Genomic DNA, 25586 nt, shown 5'->3' on the forward strand with positions numbered 1-25586 from the left:
TTCAAAATGATGGGCATTAATATGGAGTTGGTCCCCCTTCTGCTGCTATAACAGCCTCCACTGTTCTGGGAAGGCTTTCCACTAGATGTTGGAACATTGCTGCTATAACAGCCTCCACTCTTCTGGGAAGGCTTTCCACTAGATGATGGTACATTGCTGCTGGGACTTGCTTCCATTCAGCCACAAGAGCATTAGTGAGGTCGGGCACTGATGTTGGGCGATTAGGCCTGGCTAGCAGTCGGCATCCCAATGGGATTAAGGTCAGGGCTCTGCGCAGGCCGGTCAAGTTCTTCCACATCGATCTCAACAAACCATTTCTGTATGGACCTCACTTTGTGCACGGGGGCATTGTCATGCTGAAACAGGAAAGGGCCTTCCCCAAACTGTTACCACAAAGTTGGAAGCACGTAATCATCTAGAATGTCATTGTATGCTGTAGCATTAAGATTTCTGTTAACTGGAACTAAGGGCCCTACCCCGAACCATGAAAAACAGCCCCAGACTGTTATTCCTCATCCACCAAACTTTACAGTTGGCACTATGCATTCGAGCAGGTAGCGTTACCTGGCATCGGCCAAACCCAGATTGTCTGTCGAACTGCCAGATGATGAATCGCGATTCATCACTCCAGAGAATGTGTGTCCACTGCTCAATGGCGGTGAGCCTTACACATCTCCAGCCGACACTTGGCATTGTGCATGGTGATCTTAGGCTTGTGTGCGGCTGCTCAGCCATGGAAACCCATTTCATGATGCTCCCGAAGAAACAGTTCTTGTGCTGATGTTGCTTCCAGAGGCAGTTTGGAACTCGGTACTGAGTGTTTTTAAACGCGCTACCTGCTTCAGCACTCGGCGGTCCCATTCTGTGAGCTAGTGTGGCCTACCACTTCGTGGCTGAGCCGTTGTTGCTCCTAGACGTTTCCACTTCACAATAACAGCACTTACAGTTGACCGGGGCAGCTCCAGCAGGACAGATATTTGACAAACTGACTTGTTGGAAAGGTGGCATCCTATGACGGTGCCACGTTGAAAGTCACTGAGCTCTTCAGTAAGGGCCATGCTACTGCCAATGTTGAGCTATGGAGATTGCATGGCTGTGTGGTGAATTTTATACATGTCAGCAATGGGTGTGGCTGAAATGAGCTGAATCCACTCATTTGAAGGGGTGTCCACATACTTTTGTATATTTGGTGTAGTTAGACCTCAGAACATGTTCATACACATCACTGTTTATGTTCTTCTAAGTAATTGTCTGTACAGAAGCTGCTATTTAATTCTTTATTTTTCTTGTGGTTATAATATATCTATATAAAAATGAATCGTTCAGGTTGATTGTTTTACTCTCGTTTCCACTACAGTCCATTGTTCTTGTGGTTGTTGTATTTCTCAAACAATTCATTCATATGAAACATCATTGTTTCTCTTTAACTCATAAAGATATGCTGTTTTGCCACATATTGTCCAAAGCGTTACATTTGTTTTCACCAATACATTGTTGTTTTTGCCGGAAAGATAGCTTTTTATTTTCGTTTCTTAGAGGTTTAGTGACAGTATTCCTAACTGTTGTCTTTCCTGAATGAAGGACAGAGAAAGACCCCCCCCCAAGTCCTTAATGGAGGAAAGAGATACTGACATATCCCCCCATTACTGATCAAATAATGAGCTGCCACATCTACCCCCATTACTAGATCAAATAATGAGCTGCCATATCTACCCCCATTACTAGATCAAATCATGAGCTGCCACATCTACCCCCATTACTAGATCAAATCATGAGCTGCCACATCTACCCCCATTACTAGATCAAATCATGAGCTGCCACATCTACCCCCATTACTAGATCAAATCATGAGCTGCTACTGCCATATATACCCCCATTACTAGATCAAATCATGAGCTGCCATATCTACCCCCCATTACTAGATCAAATAATGAGCTGCCACATCTACCCCCATTACTAGATCAAATAATGAGCTGCTACTGCCATATCTACCCCCATTACTAGATCAAATAATGAGCTGCCACATCTACCCACCCCCATTACTAGATCAAATAATGAGCTGCCACATCTACCCCCATACAAGGTCAAATAATTAGCTGCGACTGCCACATCTACCACCCCCCCCATTACTAGATCTAATGAGCTGCCACATCTACCCACATTACTAGATAAAATAATGAGCTGCCACATCTACCCCCATTACTAGATCAAATAATGAGATGCTACTGCCATATCTACCCCGATTAATAGATCAAATCATGAGCTGCCATATCTACCCTCCCATTACTCGATCAAATAATGAGCTGCCACATCTACCCCCATTACGAGATCAAATCATGAGCTGCTACATCTACCCCCATTACTAGATCAAATAATGAGCTGCCACATCTACCCCCCCATTACTAGATCAAATAATGAGCTGCCATATCTACCCCACCCCCCATTACTAGATCAAATAATGAGCTGCCACATCTACCCCCCATTACTAGATCAAATAATGAGCTGCTACTGCCATATCTACCCCCATTACTAGATAAAATCATGAGCTGCCATATCTACCCCCCATTACTAGATCAAATAATGAGCTGCTACATCTACCCCCATTACAAGATCAAATAATGAGCTGCCATATCAACCCCCCATTACTAGATCAAATAGTGAGCTGCCACATCTACCCCCATTACAAGATCAAATAATGAGCTGCCACATCAACCCCCCATAACGAGATCAAATAATAAGCTGCCACATCTACCCCCCATAACGAGATCAAATAATAAGCTGCCACATCTACCCCCCATTACTAGATCAAATAATGAGCTGCCACATCTACCCCCCATTACAAGATCAAATAATGAGCTGCCATATCAACCCCCCATTACTAGATCAAATAATGAGCTGCCACATCTACCCCCATTACAAGATCAAATAATGAGCTGCCACATCAACCCCCCATAACGAGATCAAATAATAAGCTGCCACATCTACCCCCCATTACTAGATCAAATAATGAGCTGCCACATCTACCCCCCATTACAAGATCAAATAATGAGCTGCCATATCAACCCCCCATTACCAGATCAAATAATGAGCTGCCATATCTACCCCCCATTACTAGATTAAATAATGAGCTGCTACTGCCATATCTACCCCATTACCAGATCAAATAATGAGCTGCCATATCTACCCCCCATACTAGATCAAATAATAAGCTGCTACTGCCATATCTACCCCCCATTACTAGATCAAATAATGAGCTGCCACATCTACCCCCAATTCTAGATGAAATAATGAGCTGCCACATCTACCCCCCATTACTAGATCAAATAATGAGCTGCCACATCTACCCCCCATTACTAGATCAAATAATGAGCTGCCACATCTACCCCCCATTACTAGATCAAATAATGAGCTGCCACATCTACCCCCCCATACTAGATCAAATAATTAGCTGCGACTGCCACATCTACCCCCCCCCCATAACTAGATCTAATGAGCTGCCACATCTACCCCCATACTAGATCAAATAATTAGCTGCGACTGCCACATCTACCCCCTCCCCCATAACTAGATCTAATGAGCTGCCACATCTACCCCCATTACTAGATCAAATAATGAGCTCCTACTGCCATATCTACCCCATTACTAGATCAAATCATGAGCTGCCATATCTACCCCCATTACTAGATCAAATAATGAACTGCCACATCTACCCCATTACTAGATGAAATAATGAGCTGTTACTGACATATCTACCCCCCCATTACTAGATCAAATAATGAGCTGCTACTGCCATATCTACCCCATTACTAGATCAAATAATGAGCTGCCACATCTACCCCCCCATTACTAGATGAAATAATGAGCTGCCACATCTACCCCCCCATACTAGATCAAATAATTAGCTGCGACATCTACCCCCTCCCCCCATAACTAGATCTAATGAGCTGCCACATCTACCCCCATTACTAGATCAAATAATGAGCTGCCACATCTACCCCCCATTACTAGATCAAATAATGAGCTGCTCCTGTCATATCTACCCCCATTACTAGATCAAATCATGAGCTGCCATATCTACCCCCCATTACTAGATCAAATAATGAGCTGCCACATCTACCCCCCATTACTAGATCAAATAATAAGCTGCTCCTGCCATATCTACCCCCCCATTACTAGATCAAATAATGAGCTGCCACATCTACCCCCCATTACTAGATAAAATAATGAGCTGCCACATCTACCCCCCCCCCCATTACTAGATCAAATAATGAGCTGCCACATCTACCCCCATACTAGATCAAATAATTAGCTGCTACTGCCACATCTACCCCCCCCCATAACTAGATCTAATGAGCTGCCATATCTACCCCCCCCCATTACTAGATCAAATAATGAGCTGCTACTGCAATATCTACCCCATTACTAGATGAAATAATGAGCTGCCACATCTACCCCCCATACTAGATCAAATAATTAGCTCCTACTGCCACATCTACCCCCCATTACTAGATCAAATAATGAGCTGCTACTGCCATATCTACCCCCATTACTAGATGAAATAATGAGCTGCTACTGCCATATCTACCCCATTACTAGATCAAATAATGAGCTGCCACATCTACCCCCCATTACTAGATGAAATAATGAGCTGCCACATCTACCCCCCATACTAGATCAAATAATTAGCTGCGACTGCCACATCTACCCCCTCCCCCCATAACTAGATCTAATGAGCTGCCACATCTACTCCCATTACTAGATCAAATAATGAGCTGCCATATCTACCCCCCCCCCATTACTAGATCAAATAATGAGCTGCTACTGCCATATCTACCCCATTACTAGATCAAATAATGAGCTGCCACATCTACCCCCATTACTAGATGAAATAATGAGCTGCCACATCTACCCCCATACTAGATCAAATAATTAGCTGCGACTGCCACATCTACCCCCTCCCCCATAACTAGATCTAATGAGCTGCCACATCTACTCCCATTACTAGATCAAATAATGAGCTGCCATATCTACCCCCCATTACTAGATCAAATAATGAGCTGCCACATCTACCCCCCATTACTAGATCAAATAATGAGCTGCTCCTGCCATATCTACCCCCATTACTAGATCAAATCATGAGCTGCCATATCTACCCCCATTAGTAGATCAAATAATGAGCTGCCACATCTACCCCCCATTACTAGATCAAATAATGAGCTGCTCCTGCCATATCTACCCCCATTACTAGATCAAATAATGAGCTGCCACATCTACCCCCCATTACTAGATCAAATCATGAGCTGCCATATCTACCCCCCCATTACTAGATCAAATAATGAGCTGCCACATCTATCCCCCCATTACTAGATCAATTAATGAGCTGCCACATCTACCCCCCATTACTAGATCAAATAATGAGCTGCTACTGCCATATCTACCCCCCATTACTAGATGAAATAATGAGCTGCCACATCTACCCCCCATACTAGATCAAATAATTAGCTCCTACTGCCATATCTACCCCCATTACTAGATCAAATAATGAGCTGCCACATCTACCCCCATTACTAGATCAAATCATGAGCTGCCATATCTACCCCACCATTACTAGATCAAATAATGAGCTGCCACATATATCCCCCCATTACTAGATCAATTAATGAGCTGCCACATCTACCCCCCATTACTAGATCAAATAATGAGCTGCTACTGCCATATCTACCCACCATTACTAGATCAAATAATGAGCTGCCACATCTACCCCCATTACTAGATGAAATAATGAGCTGCCACATCTACCCCCATACTAGATCAAATAATTAGCTCCTACTGCCATATCTACCCCCATTACTAGATGAAATAATGAGCTGCCACATCTACCCCCCATTACTAGATCAAATAATGAGCTGCCACATCTACCCCCCCATTACTAGATGAAATAATGAGCTGCCACATCTACCCCCCCATACTAGATCAAATAATTAGCTCCTACTGCCATATCTACCCCATTACTAGATGAAACAATGAGCTGCCACATCTACCCCCCATTACTAGATCAAATAATGAGCTGCTACTGCCATATCTACCCCCCATTACTAGATGAAATAATGAGCTGCCACATCTACCCCCCATTACTAAATTAAATAATGAGCTGCCACATCTACCCCCATTACTAGATCAAATAATGAGCTGCTACTGCCACATCTACACCCATTACTAGATCAAATAATGAGCTGCCACTTATATCCCCCCATTACTAGATCAAATAATTAGCTGCTACTGCCACATCTACCCCCCCATAACTAGATCTAATGAGCTGCCACATCTACCCCCATAACTAGATCTAATGAGCTGCCACATCTACCCCCATTACTAGATCAAATACTGAGCTGCCACATCTACCCCCCATTACTAGATCAAATAATGAGCTGCTGCTGCCATATCTACAACCATTACTAGATCAAATCATGAGCTGCCATATCTACCCCCCATTACTAGATCAAATAATGAGCTGCCACATCTACCCCCCATTACTAGATCAAATAATGAGCTGCTACTGCCACATCTACACCCATACTAGATCAAATAATGAGCTGCCACTTATATCCCCCCATTACTAGATGAAATAATGAGCTGCCACATCTACCCCCCATTACTAGATCAAATAATGAGCTGCTACTGCCACATCTACACCCATTACTAGATCAAATAATGAGCTGCCACTTATATCCCCCCATTACTAGATCAAATAATGAGCTGCCACGTCTACCCCATTACTAGATCAAATAATGAGCTGCTACTGCCATATCTACCCCCCATTACTAGATCAAATAATGAGCTGCCACATCTACCCCCCCATTACTAGATCAAATAATGAGCTGCCACATCTGCCCCCCATAAATAGATCAAATAATGAGCTTCCACCCCCCCATTACTAGATCAAGTAATGACCTGCCACATCTACCCCCCATTACTAGATCAAATCATGAGCTGCCACATCTACCCCCATACTAGATCAAATAATTAGCTGCTACTGCCACATCTATCCCCCCATAACTAGATCTAATGAGCTGCCATATCTACCCCCCCCATTACTAGATCAAATAATGAGCTGCTACTGCAATATCTACCCCATTACTAGATGAAATAATGAGCTGCCATATCTACCCCATTACTAGATGAAATAATGAGCTGCCACATCTACCCCCCATACTAGATCAAATAATTAGCTCCTACTGCCATATCTACCCCATTACTAGATCAAATAATGAGCTGCCACATCTACCCCCCATTACTAGATCAAATAATGAGCTGCTACTGCCATATCTACCCCCATTACTAGATGAAATAATGAGCTGCCACATCTACCCCCATTACTAGATCAAATAATGAGCTGCTACTGCCACATCTACACCCATTACTAGATCAAATAATGAGCTGCCACTTATATCCCCCCATTACTAGATCAAATAATGAGCCGCCACGTCTACCCCCCATTACTAGATCAAATAATGAGCTGCTACTGCCATATCTACCCCCCCCCATTACTAGATCAAATAATGAGCTGCCACATCTACCCCCCATTACTAGATGAAATAATGAGCTGCCACATCTACCCCCCATACTAGATCAAATAATTAGCTGCGACTGCCACATCTACCCCCTCCCCCCATAACTAGATCTAATGAGCTGCCACTTCTACCCCCATTACTAGATCAAATAATGAGCTGCCATATCTACCCCCCCCCCCATTACTAGATCAAATAATGAGCTGCCACATCTACCCCCCATTACTAGATCAAATAATGAGCTGCTCCTGCCATATCTACCCCCATTACTAGATCAAATCATGAGCTGCCATATCTACCCCCCATTACTAGATCAAATAATGAGCTGCCACATCTACCCCCCATTACTAGATCAAATAATGAGCTGCTCCTGCCATATCTACCCCCATTACTAGATCAAATAATGAGCTGCCACATCTACCCCCCATTACTAGATCAAATCATGAGCTGCCATATCTACCCCCCCATTACTAGATCAACTAATGAGCTGCCACATCTACCCCCCATTACTAGATCAAATAATGAGCTGCCACATCTGCCCCCCATAAATAGATCAAATAATGAGCTTCCACCCCCCCCCATTACTAGATCAAGTAATGAGCTGCCACATCTTCCCCCATTACTAGATCAAATCATGAGCTGCCATATCTACCCCCCATTACTAGATGAAATAATGAGCTGCCACATCTACCCCTCATTACTAGATCAAATAATTTGCTCCTACTGCCATACCTACCCCATTACTAGATCAAATAATGAGCTGCCACATCTACCCCCCATTACTAGATCAAATAATGAGCTGCCACATCTACCCCCATACTAGATCAAATAATTAACTGCTACTGCCACATCTACCCCCCATAACTAGATCTAATGAGCTGCCACATCTACCCCCCATTACTAGATCAAATAATGAGCTGCCACATCTACGCCCCATTACTAGATCAAATAATTAACTACTACTGCCACATCTACCCCCATTACTAGATCAAATAATCCTGCTGCTACTGCCACATCTACCCCCATTACTAGATCAAATAATGTGCTGCTACTGCCACAACTACCCCCATTACTAGATCAAATGATGAGCTGCTACTGCCACCCCCATCTACCACCACAAACCGATGCTGGCACTAAGTCCGCACTCAATGAGCTGTATACGGCCATAAGCAAACAAGAAAATGCTCATCCAGACGCAGCGCTCCTAGTGGTCGGGGACTTTAATGCAGGGAAATTTAAATCAGTTTGACCTCATTTCTACCAGCATGTCAAATGTGCAACCAAAGGGGGAAAAACTAAACCACCTTTACTCCACAGACACATACAAAACTCTCCCTCCATTTGACAAATCTGACCATAATTCTATCCTCCTGATTCCTGCTTACAAGCAAAAACTAAAGCAGGAAGTACCAGTGACTCGCTCAATACGGAAGTGGTCAGATGATGCGTATGCAACGTTAAAGGACATTGTCCCCAAAGTGATAGTAGGTACATATCCCAACCAGAATCCATGGATTACAGGCCACATCCGCACCGAGCTAAAGGCTAGAGCTGCCGCTTTCAAGGAGCAGGACACTAATCCTGTTGTTTATAAGAAATTCCACTATGCCCTCAGACAAACCATCAAACAGGCAAAGCATCAATACAGGACTATGATTGAATCTTACTCCACTGGCTCTGACGTTCCTCAGGATGTGGCAGGTCTTGAAAACTATTACAGACTACAAAGGGAAACCCAGCCACGAGCTGCCCAGTGACACGAGCCTACCAGACAAGCTAAATGCCTTTTCTGCTCTCTTCGAGGCAAGCAACACTGAAGCATGCATGAGACCACCAGCTGTTCTGGACAACCGTGTGATCAGGTCACCATTCACAAGTCCGCGGGGCCAGACAGATTACCAGGACATGTACTCTGAGCATGTGCTGACCAACTGGCAAGTGTCTTCACTGACATTTTCAACCTCTCCCTGACCGAGTCTGTAATACCTACATGTTTCAAGCAGACCACCATAGTCCCTTTGCCCAAGAAAGCGAAGGTAACCTGCCTAAATGACTACAGCCCCATAGCCCTTACGTCGGTAGCCATGAAGTACTTTGAAAGGCTGGTCATGGCTCACATCAACACCATCATCCCGGAAACCTTAGACCCACTCCAATTCGCATACCGCCCCAACAGATCCACAGATGACGCAATCTCAATCGCACTCCACATTGCCCTTTCCCACCTGGACATGAGGAACATCTACTGTGTCAAGAATAAGTATGTGAACCCTTTGGAATTACCTGGATATCTGCTTAAATTGGTCATAAAAATTGATCTTAGTCACAACAATAGACAGTCTGCTTAAACTAATAACACAATTATACGTTTGTGTCTATTGATTACACAGCATGTAAACATTCACAGTGCAGGGTGGAAAAGTATGTGCACCCTTGGATTTAATAACTGGTTGACCCTCCTTTTGGAAGCAATAACCTCAACCAAATGTTTTTTTGTAGTTGCGGATCAGACCTGCACAACGGTCAGGAGGAATTTTGGACCATTCTTCTTTACAAAACTGTTTCAGTTCAGCAATATTCTTGGGATGTCTGGTGTGAACTGCTCTTGAGTTCATGCCACAGCATCTCAATCGGGTTGAGGTCAGGACTGATAGCCTTACATTCTCCTGCAAAATGTCTTGATAAACTTGGGAATTTGTTTTTCTTTTGACGATAGCAAGCTGTCCAGACCCTGAGGCAGCAAAGCAGCCCCAAACCATGATGCTCCCTCCACCATACTTTACAGTTGGGATGAGGTTTTGATGTTGGTGTGCTGTGTCTTTTGTTCTCCACACATAGTGTTGTTTGTTCCTTCCAAACAACACAACTTTAATTTTATCTGTCCACAGAATATTTGCCAGTAACGCTGTGGAACATCCAGGTGCTCTTTTGCGAACTTCAGACGTGCAGCAATGGGTTTTTTTGCACAGCAGTGGCTTCTTCCGTGGTGTCCTCCCATGAACACTATTCTTGTTTAGTGTTTCACGTATTGTAGACTCGTCAACAGAGATGATAGCATGTTCCAGAGATGTCTAAATCTTGAGCTGACACTAGGATTCTTCTTAACCTCATTGGGCATTCTGCGCTGTGCTCTTGCAGTCATCTTTGCAGGACGGCCACTCCTAGGGAGAGTAGCAACAGTGCTGAACTAGACAATTTGTCTTACTGTGGACTGATGAACATCAAGGCTTTTCTTAATCTTGGGTCTTCTGAGAGATCTTTTGTTCGAGGCATGGTTCACATCAGGTAATGCTTCTTGTGAATAACAAACTCAAATTTTGTGAGTGTTTTGTATAGGGCAGGGTAACTCTAACCAACATCTCGTCTCATTGATTGGACTCCAGGTTAGCTGACCCATGACTCCACGTAGCTTTTGGAGAAGTCATTAGCCTAAGGGTTCACATACTTTTCCAACCTACACTGAATGTTTAAACAATTTATTCAATATAGACAAGAAAAATACAAGAATTTGCGTGTTATTAGTTTAAGCACACTGTGTGTCCTGACATAGATGGTCAGATCAAATTTTTACCAATTTATGCAGAAATCCAGGTAATTCCAAAGGGTTCACATACTTTTTCTTGCCACTGTATGTGAGAATGCTATTCATTGACTACAGTTCAGCGATCAACACCATAGTGCCCACACAGCACATCACTAAGCGAAGGACCCTGGGACTAAACACCTCCCTCTGCAACTGGATCAAGGACTTCCTGACGGGCCGCCTCCCATGTGGTAAGGGTAGGTTACAACACATCTGCCACGTCAATACAGGCAACAACATCCCTGCCACGCTGATCCTCAACACGGGGGCCCCTCAGGGTGCATGCTTAGTCCCCTCCTGTATTCCCTGTTCACCCACGACTGTGTGGAAAGCACGACTCCAACACCATTAAGTTTGCTTACGACACAAGTGGTAGGCCTGATCATCGACAAGGATGAAACAGCCTATAAGGAGGAGGTCAGAGACCTGGCAGTGTGGAGCCAGGACAACAACCTCTCCCTCAATGTGAGCAAGACAAGGGAGATGATCGTGGTCTACAGGAAAAGGAGGGCTGAACACACCCCTTTCACATCGACGGTGCTGTAGTGTAGCAGGTTGAGATCTTTAAGTTCCTTGGTGTCCACATCACCAACAAACTTATGGTCCAAACACACTCGTGAAGAGGGCACAACAACACCTTTCCCCTCAGGAGACTGAAAAGATTTGGCAAGGTTCCCCAGATCCTCAAAACTTCTACAGCTGCACCATCGAGAGCATCCTGACCGATTGCATCATCGCCTGGTATCCGATTGTTTGACGCTACAGAGGGTAGTGTGTATGGCCCAGTACATCACTGGGTCAAAGCTTCCTGTCATCCAGGACCTACAGTGCATTCGAAATGTATTCAGACCCCTTGACTTTTTCCACATTTTGTTAAATTACAAGCCTTTTTCTAAAATGGATTAAATTAAACAATTTCCTCAGCAATCTACACACAACTCCCCATAATGACAAAGCTCAGTTTTTTAGACATGTTTGCTAATTTATTAAAACATACGTATTCATACCTTTGCTATGAGACTAAATTGATCTCAGGTGCATCCTGTTTCCATTGATCATCCTTCAGATCAGTTTCTACAACTTGATTGGAGATCACCTGAGGTAAATTCAATTGATTGGACATGATTTAGAAAGGCACACACCTGTCTACATAAGGTCCCACAGTTAACAGTGAATTTCAGAGCCAAAACCAAGCTATGAGGTCAAAGGAATTGTCCTCCAAGACAGGATTGTGTCGAGGCACAGATCTGGGGAAGGGTACCGAAACAATTATGCAGCATTGAAGGTCCCCAAGAAATCAGTGGCCTCCATCATTATTTAAAAATAATAATAATTCTCCCCAATTCCATGGTTTCCAATTGATAGTTAGTCTTGTCTCATCGCTGCAACTCCCGTACAGAATCAGGAGAGGCGAAGGTCGAGAGCCATGCGTCCTCCGAAACACAACCCAACCTTGCTGCACTGCTTCTTGACACAACGCCCATCCAACCCGGAAGCCAGCCGCACCAATGTGTAGGAGGAAACACTGTACACCTGGCGACCTGATCAGCGTGCACTGCGCCCGGCCCGCACAGGAGTCGCTGGTGCGGGATGAGACAAGGATATCCCTTCCAGCCAAACCCTCCCTAACCCGGACGACGCTGGGCCAATTGCGCTTTTTTTTACTACATGATTCCATGTGTTATTTCATAGTTTTGATGTATTCACTATTATTCTACAATTTAGAAAATAGTAAAAAAAAAAAAAAGTTAAAATAAGAAAAACCCTTGAATGAAGAGGTGTTTTAAAACTTTTGACCGGTAGTGTATATTATAAGCAAAACGATGTTCCCCAATGCTGGAAGGGGGGCCTGAGTGAAAAAGTTTGGGAACTCTTGCTGTACCTGATATGCTTATTTCAGTATGCCACTGTATACATGTTCTGAGACGATCCAGACATTGTCTCAAAGACACTGATGTATGGTGCATTTGGTTCTGGGGGAAGAGCGTCCCCGTGTCGCTAAAGCTAGAATCGTTACGATGCCTCAAAAACTACAACAACCGGCAAACAACTCACATCCGGGCTCCAGTCAATGACGTCGCCGTGGACTTTTACGTCTGTTGATAAAATATCAAGACGTGCCTACAGGGACGTGATGAGGCTTTACAAACATTGCTTCTGCAAGAAGGTAAAGGAAGTAGCTAAGCTAACAGTTTGACATGAATAAGCAGTTCACATGGAGATGTGCTTTCAAAGAAGCCAGCTACTGTTTTGAAACGTTTGATAATGTTGGTGTTAATTGTCCATACATGGCTGGCTAGCTAGTTACATAAGTTAACTGTTTGTTTTGCACACATTGCCAAGGAAGACCCAAGTGCTCGCAGCTAACGTTAGCTTGCTCTGCATGGCATATAACAACGTAACTGTTATGCTAACGTTAGCTCGCAAGTTACAGTACAGTAGGACCGAAGATACTGCTGGTAGAACTAGCTAACGTTACTAGCTAGCTAGCATCTTTCCTACGGTATGTTTTGGACATTCGACCAAGCTGTATGTCTGATTTATGAATAAAACATTGTGTTTTATTGTATCCAACTATTGCACACGTAGGCGTTATACTTTGCCAATGCATCGTGGTCCCAGTCTGATTATGGGAACATCTCTGTTGTTTTCCTGTTTATTTTCCTCTTTAAGGTGTAGCCGTGGTTCAGAAAGAAGACCAGGGAAGGTACAGGAAGTGACGGCCGTGGTTCAGAAAGAAGACCAGGAAAGGTACAGGAAGTGACAGTGCTTCCTTGTTGCCATGGCGTCTGAGCTGCAGGAGGCGATCTGCATGGCCAAGCAGGAGCGTCACAAGAACCTGTTCCTCAACTACAGGTGTGTTTTATTAAGGCATGTTACTATGTGTTAAATGTAAGTTATATGTGCTAGCCTTTATTCAACTGTTCCTCAACTACAGGTGTGTTTTATTAAGGCATGTTACTATGTGTTAAATGTAAGTTATATGTGCTAGCCTTTATTCAACTGTTCCTCAACTACAGGTGTGTTTTATTAAGGCATGTTACTATGTGTTAAATGTAATGTAGCGACCCGCACAGACAGCTGTGTGTTATGTGTTAGGCTAGGAGGTGGTTGTGTTGTACTGACCAGTACCCGGTGTTCGCGGGGTCCGACATGTCAATCAACCTGCTATCTGCCAATCACGGGAATGCCTGGAATGTTCTGATGCCGGGCATCCTGGTGGTTGGCGGAGTGGCTTGGAGGGGGGTTGGGCAGGGGGTGGAGCATTGGAAGTTAAGACCAGGTTCAGCCTTTATTCTCTCTCTCTTATGTCTGGGCTTCCCAAGAGAAGGTCACGATTGGCTTGTGGGTTATCTGTCATCTTTTTGGCGTGTGCTACGGCCCAAACAGTAGCCTGTGTAAAGTTGGTTTAATAAACCGTCAATTCGCAAACTCAAGCCTCTGTCTGGACAATTGTTCATTTATGATCTAGGCAGGTCATTACATTGGTGTCAGAAGTAAAAACGTTGTTACAAGTTAGCCAGCTAGCTAGCTGACTTATGTGGCTAGCTACCATAGGTGAGAACGGGGATTGAAAATGCGTCGAGGGAATCCGAAAGTGAAGGTGGAGGTAGGGGACGATTATGGCCAAGGAGGTGCGTGTGAATGGACATCGGGGGTTCTGTCTGAGGAGATCGCCAGGGCGTCGGAGCGCAGAGGCCGCTTGAGGGAGGACGTTAGAGCGATGGCGGCTGAAGCGGGCATGAGTGCTTCGTCGACTGTATTTCGCGCGGATTCTGGTGGGCGGACCGAAGTGGCGACGTCGACGCGGCGTGACGAGGAATCTGGGGCTCAGGATGTAAACAAACATGGCGGCGCCCAGTTCCTGGCTGCGTCCGTATCTGTTAAGACCCCGAAGTATTCCGGTAAGGCGGATTGGGAAGCTTTTCATGCTCAGTTTGAACTGTTAGCTCATTTTAGGGGGTGGTCGGATGAAGAAAGGGCACTGCAGTTGGCTTTATGCCTCACGGATGAAGCTCTGGCCTGTTTGATATTGATTAGCCCCGAGGACAGGCATGATTATGGTGCTTTAGTGGGAGCACTGAGGAGGCGCTATGGACAGTGTGTACAGCCCAGGCTACTGCGCTCCGAACTGAGTAATAGACGCAGGCAGCCTGGAGAGCCTCTACGGGTGCTAGCTAATGACATTGAGAGCCTCTCTCGGCGGGCATATGCTCACATGCCCCCCTCCGTGCAGAGCGAGCTAGCACGGGACCAGTTCATACGGGCGCTCTCTCCTACGGAGCTGCGCATACAGACCCAGCTGGCTCATCCTGAGTCATTGCAGACAGCCTTGGAGATGGCTTTGGAGAGGGAGCTGGTGTGGGCTGGGGCTTCAGCTGGGGCTTTGGTGGGGGTGCAGGGAGACACACCCTCTGTGCGAGCTGGGGGCAGAGCAGCCCGGAGCCGGAAAAGCCTGCTTGGGTGGCCGAAATGACAAAACTCATTCGGGCTGTGTCGCTACAGGCGGCACGAAACACAAGCCCTGGTCCCAGGGTCTGCTGGGGTTGTGGCCAGCCAGGCCATCTGCGCCGAGATTGCCCCATGTCCCCCAGAGCTCAGGGAAACGGCTCGGGGTCCGCATAGACCGGGTAGTGCGGACCCCTGGCTTTCTATCCCAACCACCATCATCTTCAGGAGGAGCCCACCGGCACAGACGGGGAAGCAAGGCTCCACTTCCCCCAGAAGCAGACGAGGGCAAGCGGATGGAGCCTGTTGTTGTGGTGGGCCGGACCTGTGTTGGGGACTTTTGTCATGTCCCTGTCACTGTGGAGGGGGTGCCCTGCTCCGCCCTGGTGGACACTGGGTCCACAGTAACCCTGGTGAGGCCAGATATTGTGCCAGGTTGGACTCAGTGTGAGCCTACAACTGTGCAGCTCCGCACAGTCACAGGTGAGCTGGCACCCATGAAAGGGAAGGGAATAATGACTCTGACAGTAGGGGGCAGGACTGTGCGTCATCCTGTGTGGGTGGCGGCTGTGCAGGACCCTTGTATCCTGGGGTTGGACTTTCTTAGGAGCACAGGCTGCCAGTTAGACCTAAATAGGGGCACACTGAGCTTCCAGGGAGGGACGGAAGTCACCATGGCTCTCCCTAATGTCACATTCACTCAACCCAACAAACCCTTTACTCCAACAGTTAAAGCAGCAGAGACTCATGGCTGCGCCCCCTCCCCCACAGCTGTGTGTGACTTTTCCCCAGTCCCCCTGTCACCTACGGCGGTGTGTTACATTCCCCCAGCTACCTCCATGACACAGCCCTCTGTGAGCCCGGGCCACAACCCCCCCAGCCCAGCTACCCCAGATGGGAAAGGAGAGGACACTGTCTGCAGTGAGGGAGATATGGGGGAGGAACTGTGTTGGTCTTGACCCCGAGCAGCAGGAACGGTTGTGGCAGTTGCTGTTTGAATTCAGAGACAGTTTTGCGTTGAGTGAGGAAGAGGTGGGTCAGACTCATCTGGTGCAGCATGAGATCGACACAGGTGATGCTCGACCCATCAAGATGCGTCCCCGCCGTATCCCGCTGGCACGCCAGGAGGCGGCAGACAAGGCTGTGTTGGAGATGCAGCGGGCAGACTTCATTGAGCCCTCAGACAGCCCCTGGGCGGCGCCAGTCGTCATGGTTCCGAAGAAGGGGGCAAGCTGAGGTTCTGTGCGGACTACAGGCGGCTGAATGAGGTAACCAGGAAGGACTCATACCCCATACCACGTATCGATGAGTCGCTGGACCTGGTTAGGGGGTCCTCCTGGTTCTCCTCACTAGACCTCCGCAGTGGCTACTGGCAGGTGCCCCTCTCCCCAGAGGCCAGAGCCAAAACTGCGTTCTCCACTAACAGAGGACACTGGCAGTTCAAGGTCCTGTGCTTTGGCCTGTGCAATGCTCCAGCTACTTTTGAGCGTTTGATGGACAGGGTGCTGGATGGCATCCCCCGACAGCAGTGTCTGGTATACCTCGATGACATCCTGGCCCATGGCAGCTCCTTCCAGTCAGCCCTGGGGGCGCTACGGCGTGTGCTGGAGAGGGTGGCTGCCGCAGGTCTGAAGCTCCACCCCGAGAAGTGCCACTTCATGAGGAGAGAGGTGTCCTTCTTGGGCCACCGAGTGGGGAAGGAGGGGATCAGCACCATGGAGGACAAGGTAGGGGCTGTCAGAGACTGGCCCACCCCCACCGACCAGCGTCAGCTGAAGAGCTTCCTGGGCCTGGCCTCGTACTACAGGAGGTTTGTACGGGACTTCTCAAGCGTTGCTGCTCCACTGAACCGCCTGCTGCCGAAGGACAAGGCTTTCACTTGGACAGTGGAGTGTGAGGAGGCGTTCAACACCCTCAAACGTGCACTGATCGGGGCCCCCGTGCTCGCCCCCCCTGACCTCACCTTGCCCTTTATCCTGGACACAGACGCGAGCAATGTGGGCATGGGTGGGGTGCTGGCCCAGGTGGGGCCAGAGGGGGAGAGAGTGGTGGCGTACTTCAGCAAAACATTTGACAAACATGAGCGCCGCTACTGTGTCACCCGGCGGGAGCTCTTGGCTGTTGTGGCTTCCGTCAAACACTTCAAGTACTACCTGGGTGGTCTGCCCTTTACTGTAAGGACTGACCACTCTGCTCTCCAGTGGCTCATGTCTTTCAGAGAGCCAGAGGGGCAGGTGGCACGCTGGTTGGAGGAGCTTCAGCCGTATGACTTCACGGTGGTGCACAGGGCAGGGGCACGCCACTCCAACGCCGACGCCATGTCCCGTCGGCCCTGTACTGCAGACGGCTGCCGCCACTGTGAACGGAGAGAGGGACGGAGAGAGAGCTGCGGGCAGAGGAGGGTGTCTGTGCCACAGTGTGTCGGGCGAGCGGGCCTGTCTGCTGCGAGCTGCAGACTGTCGACGTGGCTGAATGGCGGCAGCAGCAGGGACGGGACACAGACCTACAGCCAGTGCTACAGTGGGTAGAGGCGCAGGTGAGGCCACCATGGGAAGAGGTGACAGCGCTCTCACTCGCAACCAAAGGGTTGTGGTCGAAGTTTGAGAGACTGCGGCTGGCTGATGGCGTGCTACAGCGGGCATGGAAGGAGTCAGCTACGGGAGAGGAGAGGTGGCAGGTGGTGGTCCCAAAAGCATTGCGGGAGGCTGTGCTCCAGAGTACTCATGGGGGGGTGGGGACTGGACACTTTGGGGTCACAAAAACCCTGCGCCGTCTCCGTCAGGGCTTCTACTGGGGGCAGCACAAGAGGGATGTGGAGGACTTTTGTCGCCGCTGTGACAACTGCACAGCGAGAAAGGGCCCCCCAGGCCGCTCTCATGCTCAGCTCCAACAGTTCCCAGTGGGGGCTCCCATGGAGAGGGTGGGAGTGGATGTAGTTGGGCCGTTCCCCACCACAGACAGTGGAAACCGCTGGGTGCTCACGGCCATGGACTATTTCACAAAATGGCCCGAGGCCTATGCTCTGCCTGACCAGGAGGCAGAGACCATCGTCGACGCCCTGACAGCGGGGATGTTCAGCAGGTTTGGAGCTGCAGAGTCCATCCACAGTGACCAAGGCAGAAACTTTGAGTCCCGTGTGTTCGCCACCATGTGTGAGAGGCTGGGTATGCACAAGACCCGCACTACTCCTCTCCATCCTCAAAGTGATGGCCTTGTGGAGCGCTTCAACAAAACGCTTGGACAGCAGCTGGCCATCGTCTCTTCCAAACACCAGCGTGACTGGGACAAGCACCTGCCTATGGTCCTCATGGCATGCCGCTCCGCTGTCCAAGACTCCACCTCCTGCACGCCTGCCCTCCTCATGCTGGGGAGAGAGATCCGCACCCCTGCGGAGATGGCGTTTGGTCGGCCCCTGGATAGCCCTCATGTTCCTCCGGGGCCGGAGTATGCCCGGAGACTCCAGGACCGCCTGGAGACAGCCCACACCTTCGCCAGAGAGCAGCTGGTGAATGCAGGTGTGAGGCAGAAAAGGAACTATGACGTGCACACCCGGGAAGGCACTTTGTGGCTGGGGAGCTGGTCTGGGTCTACAGCCCCTAAGGAAAAAAGGCAGATGCCCCAAGTTGGACAGTCACTGGGTGGGACCCTGCAGTGTCCTGGAGAGGGTAGGGGAGGTTGTGTACCGGGTGCAGCTTCCTCCCAGGGGGAGAAAGGTGGCACTGCACCGGGACAGGTTAGCCCCATACAGAGGGGCCTCTTTTCCCCAAACCCCAGGAACCCCCACAATTCCCCTCTCTGGCAATGACATTCTCCAGGCACCCACCCACAGGTGCCGCAGACAAGGCTCCAGACAGCCCACTCCCCCTGTCTCCCCCCCTGTGTCACCGCGTGGTTCCCCAGAGCCACGGACTGTATTACCCGTTCCCGCTTCCTTGTCCCCCATATCCCTGCCTTCATCCCCTGGTTCCCAGAGGGGCACTCTGCGACCATCACGGCCACGCAGGCAAAGGAGACCTCCGGGTCGCTTCAGAGACTTTGTTTGTTCCCTCGGGGACGAGGGACTTTTTGGTGGGGGGGCTGTGTAGCGACCCGCACAGACAGCTGTGTGTTATGTGTTAGGCTAGGAGGTGGTTGTGTTGTACTGACCAGTACCCGGTGTTCGCGGGGTCCGACATGTCAATCAACCTGCTATCTGCCAATCACGGGAATGCCTGGAATGTTCTGATGCCGGGCATCCTGGTGGTTGGCGGAGTGGCTTGGAGGGGGGTTGGGCAGGGGGGTGGAGCATTGGAAGTTAAGACCAGGTTCAGCCTTTATTCTCTCTCTCTTATGTCTGGGCTTCCCAAGAGAAGGTCACGATTGGCTTGTGGGTTATCTGTCATCTTTTTGGCGTGTGCTACGGCCCAAACAGTAGCCTGTGTAAAGTTGGTTTAATAAACCGTCAATTCGCAAACTCAAGCCTCTGTCTGGACAATTGTTCATTTATGATCTAGGCAGGTCATTACAGTAAGTTATATGTGCTAGTCTTTATTCAACTGTTCCTCAACTACAGGTGTGTTTTATTAAGGCATGTTACTATGTGTTAAATGTAAGTTATATGTGCTAGCCTTTATTCAACTGTTCCTCAACTACAGGAACCTGAACAACTTTCCGGTTGAGCTGCTGAAAGATGAAGGACTACAGTTTCTACAGAGGCTTTATATGAAGAGGAACTCTCTCACCACGCTGGTACGGACTGGTGGGGTCTCTGGTCCAGAACTCTCTCACCACGCTGGTACGGACTGGTGGGGTCTCTGGTCCAGAACTCTCTCACCACGCTGGTACGGACTGGTGGGGTCTCTGGTCCAGAACTCTCTCACCACGCTGGTGGGGTCTCTGGTCCAGAACTCTCTCACCACGCTGGTACGGTTGGTGGGGTCTCTGGTCCAGAACTCTCTCACCACGCTAGTACGGACTGGTGGGGTCTCTGGTCCAGAACTCTCACCACGCTGGTACGGACTGGTGGGGTCTCTGGTCCAGAACTCTCTCACCACGCTGGTACGGCCTGGTGGGGTCTCTGGTCCAGAACTCTCACCACGCTGGTACGGATTGGTGGGGTCTCTGGTCCAGAACTCTCTCACCACGCTGGTACGGTCTGGTGAGGTCTCTGGTCCAGAACTCTCTCACCACGCTGGTACGGTCTGGTGGGGTCTCTGGTCCAGAACTCTCTCACCACGCTGGTACGGACTGGTGGGTTTTCTGGTCCAGAACTCTCACCACGCTGGTACAGACTGGTGGGGTCTCTGGTCCAGAACTCTCTCACCACGCTGGTACGGATTGGTGGGGTCTCTGGTCCAGAACTCTCTCACCACGCTGGTACGGTCTGGTGGGGTCTCTGGTCCAGAACTCTCTCACCACGCTGGTACGGTCTGGTGGGGTCTCTGGTCCAGAACTCTCTCACCACGCTGGTACGGACTGGTGGGTTTTCTGGTCCAGAACTCTCACCACGCTGGTACAGACTGGTGGGGTCTCTGGTCCAGAACTCTCTCACCACGCTGGTATGGTCTGGTGGGGTCTCTGGTCCAGGCTGTTACGTAACACCTTGGACCAGAGCTAGGTGTCTGTCCGGCATAGTTTAGATCCAGTATTTATGTGTGGTAACTCTCATTCTGTAGCCTAGCTCTTAGTGATGTCAGTTTTCTATCATTTGCATTGTGGTCTGTGTTCTAAAAAGATGCTTTCTCTCCTTTCTGCAGCCTGATAATCTAGCACAGAAGCTCCCCAACCTAATAGAGCTGTAAGTATAGCAGCTCCCCAACTTAGAGCTGTAAGTATAGCAGCTCCCCAACGTAATAGAGCTGTAAGTATAGCAGCTCCCCAACGTAATAGAGCTGTAAGTATAGAAGCTCCCCAACTTAATAGAGCTGTAAGTATAGAAGCTCCCCAACTTAATAGAGCTGTAAGTATAGAAGCTCCCCAACTTAATAGAGCTGTAAGTATAGCAGCTCCCCAACGTAATAGAGCTGTAAGTATAGAAGCTCCCCAACTTAATAGAGCTGTAAGTATAGAAGCTCCCCAACTTAATAGAGCTGTAAGTATAGAAGCTCCCCAACTTAATAGAGCTGTAAGTATAGAAGCTCCCCAACTTAATAGAGCTGTAAGTATAGAAGCTCCCCAACTTAATAGAGCTGTAAGTATAGCAGCTCCCCAACTTAATAGAGCTGTAAGTATAGAAGCTCCCCAACTTAATAGAGCTGTAATTATAGAAGCTCCCCAACTTAATAGAGCTGTAAGTATAGAAGCTCCCCTATTTAGTAGATCTGTAAGTATAGAAGCTCCCCTATTTAGTAGATCTGTAAGTATAGAAGCTCCCCAACTTAATAGAGCTGTAAGTATAGAAGCTCCCCAACTTAATAGAGGTGTAAGTATAGAAGCGCCCCTATTTAATAGATCTGTAAGTATAGAAGTGCCCCAACTTAATAGAGCTGTAAGTATAGCAGCTCCCCCGTTTAATAGAGCTGTAAGTATAGAAGTGCCCCAACTTAATAGAGCTCCAAGTGTATGAAAGACATCGGGCAGGAATGCATAGGAACTGTTGGACCAGCAGTTTGCATGCGTCCACTAGATGGCACTACAGTTACAGATCCATTATGGGAAAGTAATCAACCGTTATGGTCTTTCACATGTTTGGTACTTTTTACTTCTTGACACTTGTCAATATTTTAAAGTGTCATTGCTCTTTGTCTCTTCAAGGTATCTGCATTCCAACAATATAACCTGTGTTCCTGAAGGTGATTTCTCAATGATCTTCAGTCATTTAGTAGAGGCTGATACTATTACACTGAGTTACTTACATTCAACACCTTGTCAGTACTACATAGAGCCATGACGACATGGAACTCTATTCTACAGTACTACATAGAGCCATGACTACATGGAACTCTATTCTACAGTACTACATAGAGCCATGACAACATGGAACTCTATTCTACAGTACTACATAGAGCCATGACGACATGGAACTCTATTCCACATCAAGTAACTGAGGCAGCAGTAGAATCATATAAAACAATGCACCTTATTGAACAGCAGGGGCTGTGAACAACACCAACACAGGCACAGACATGTGCACACAAACACACCAAAACAAAGGCACTATACACACGTACACACATTTTGGATTTTAGATATGTGGTAGTAGAGGAGTGGTCCAAGGGAACACACTTAATGTGTTGTGAAATGTAGCTGCTGCCTTGGCAGGAACTAATGGGGATCCATAATAAACCCCAGGAAGAGTAGCTGCTGCCTTGGCAACAGGAACTAATGGGGATCCATAATAAACCCCAGGAAGAGTAGCTGCTGCCTTGGCAGGAACTAATGGGGATCCATAATAAACCCCAGGAAGAGTAGCTGCTGCCTTGGCAACAGGAACTAATGGGGATCCATAATGAACCCCAGGAAGAGTAGCTGCTGCCTTGGCAGGAACTAATGGGGATCCATAATAAACCCCAGGAAGAGTAGCTGCTGCCTTGGCAACAGGAACTAATGGGGATCCATAATAAACCCCAGGAAGAGTAGCTGCTGCCTTGGCAACAGGAACTAATGGGGATCCATAATAAACCCCAGGAAGAGTAGCTGCTGCCTTGGCAACAGGAACTAATGGGGATCCATAATAAACCCCAGGAAGAGTAGCTGCTGCCTTGGCAACAGGAACTAATGGGGATCCATAATAAACCCCAGGAAGAGTAGCTGCTGCCTTGGCAACAGAAACTAATGGGGATCCATAATAAATACACATACAGGTATTCCAACCAGTGTTGTCATTTGAAGGTTTACACAGTAAACAAACAGTTGTATTGAAGCCAAATATCTGACTGTATAATGTTTTCTGAGTTGCTGATAACCAGTTACCATTGAGGAGGTTCTATCTTATATAGTATGGTAGTGTAAACATCACCTTTTAAGATGCCTGTCCTCAGCTATAGGTAACCTGTCCTCAGCTATAGGTAACCTGTCCTCAGCTATAGGTAACCTGTCCTCAGCTATAGGTAACCTGTCCTCAGCTATAGGTAACCTGTCCTCAGCTATAGGTAACCTGTCCTCAGCTATAGGTAACCTGTCCTCAGCTGTAGGTAACCTGTCCTCAGCTATAGGTAACCTGTCCTCAGCTATAGGTAACCTGTCCTCAGCTATAGGTAACCTGTCCTCAGCTATAGGTAACCTGTCCTCAGCTATAGGTAACCTGTCCTCAGCTATAGGTAACCTGTCCTCAGCTGTAGGTAACCTGTCCTCAGCTATAGGTAACCTGTCCTCAGCTATAGGTAACCTGTCCTCAGCTATAGGTAACCTGTCCTCAGCTATAGGTAACCTGTCCTCAGCTATAGGTAACCTGTCCTCAGCTATAGGTAACCTGTCCTCAGCTATAGGTAACCTGTCCTCAGCTATAGGTAACCTGTCCTCAGCTGTAGGTAACCTGTCCTGTCCTCAGCTATAGGTAACCTGTCCTCAGCTGTAGGTGTCCTGTCCTCAGCTATAGGTAACCTGTCCTCAGCTATAGGTAACCTGTCCTCAGCTGTAGGTAACCTGTCCTCAGCTATAGGTAACCTGTCCTCAGCTGTAGGTAACCTGTCCTCAGCTGTAGGTGTCCTGTCCTCAGCTATAGGTAACCTGTCCTCAGCTATAGGTAACCTGTCCTCAGCTGTAGGTAACCTGTCCTCAGCTGTAGGTGTCCTGTCCTCAGCTATAGGTAACCTGTCCAGGCTGCAGTCTTTAGACCTGAGTGACAACGCTCTGCAAGTCATCTGTCCAGAGATCGGCAGGCTGAGGTCCTTACGACACCTGAGACTGGCCAACAACCAGCTGAAATACCTGCCTCCAGGTAAGACTGACCAACAACCAGCTGAAATACCTGTCTCCAGGTAAGACTGACAAACAACCAGCTGAAATACCTGCCTCCAGGTAAGACTGGCCAACAACCAGCTGAAATACCTGCCTCCAGGTAAGACTGGCCAACAACCAGCTGAAATACCTGTCTCCAGGTAAGACTGACCAACAACCAGCTGAAATACCTGCCTCCAGGTAAGACTGACCAACAACCAGCTAAAATACCTGTCTCCAGGTAAGACTGACCAACAACCAGCTGAAATACCTGTCTCCAGGTAAGACTGACCAACAACCAGCTGAAATACCTGTCTCCAGGTAAGACTGACCAACAACCAGCTGAAATACCTGTCTCCAGGTAAGACTGACCAACAACCAGCTGAAATACCTGTCTCCAGGTAAGACTGACCAACAACCAGCTGAAATACCTGCCTCCAGGTAAGACTGACCAACAACCAGCTGAAATACCTGCCTCCAGGTAAGACTGACCCACAACCAGCTGAAATACCTGCCTCCAGGTAAGACTGACAAACAACCAGCTGAAATACCTGTCTCCAGGTAAGACTGACCAACAACCAGCTGAAATACCTGCCTCCAGGTAAGACTGACCCACAACCAGCTGAAATACCTGCCTCCAGGTAAGACTGACCAACAACCAGCTGAAATACCTGTCTCCAGGTAAGACTGACCGGTGAAGTGGTGTTTTACAGGGTCAGCCATACTCATCATGTTGTATTTGTTACACCTGAAAGAGTCAGTGAAGTGGTGTTTTACAGGGTCAGTCATACTAATCATGTTGTATTTGTTACACCTGAAAGAGTCAGTGAAGTGGTGTTTTACAGGGTCAGCCATACTCATCATGTTGTATTTGTTACACCTGAAAGAGTCAGTGAAGTGGTGTTTTACAGGGTCAGCCATACTAATCATGTTGTATTTGTTACACCTGAAAGAGTCAGTGAAGTGGTGTTTTACAGGGTCAGCCATACTAATCATGTTGTATTTGTTACACCTGAAAGAGTCAGTGAAGTGGTGTTTTACAGGGTCAGCCATACTCATCATGTTGTATTTGTTACACCTGAAAGAGTCAGTGAAGTGGTGTTTTACAGGGTCAGCCATACTAATCATGT

At 47.8% G+C, this 25586-nt stretch overlaps 1 protein-coding gene across 2 annotated transcripts in view; it reads left to right on the plus strand.

The window, feature by feature from the left end:
• The first annotated feature begins 13240 nt into the window (after positions 1-13240).
• The window catches only part of LOC135554320 (leucine-rich repeat-containing protein 28-like), a 43821-nt gene continuing 31475 nt past the window's right edge, over positions 13241-25586 (plus strand). Inside the window, exons 1-6 of one of the 2 annotated variants that reach the window (XM_064986559.1) lie at positions 13241-13318; positions 13825-14007; positions 20235-20328; positions 21336-21376; positions 22333-22370; positions 24320-24457. In XM_064986559.1, the coding sequence (XP_064842631.1) occupies positions 13934-14007; positions 20235-20328; positions 21336-21376; positions 22333-22370; positions 24320-24457 (385 nt within the window). In that variant the 5' untranslated portion in view covers positions 13241-13318; positions 13825-13933. Of the gene's footprint in view, positions 13655-13824; positions 14008-20234; positions 20329-21335; positions 21377-22332; positions 22371-24319; positions 24458-25586 lie in introns of both variants that reach the window. The other variant, XM_064986568.1, reaches the window with a different exon arrangement.

This window comes from Oncorhynchus masou, chromosome 2 (genome assembly GCF_036934945.1).
Source record: "Oncorhynchus masou masou isolate Uvic2021 chromosome 2, UVic_Omas_1.1, whole genome shotgun sequence".
Lineage (NCBI taxonomy): Eukaryota > Metazoa > Chordata > Actinopteri > Salmoniformes > Salmonidae > Oncorhynchus > Oncorhynchus masou.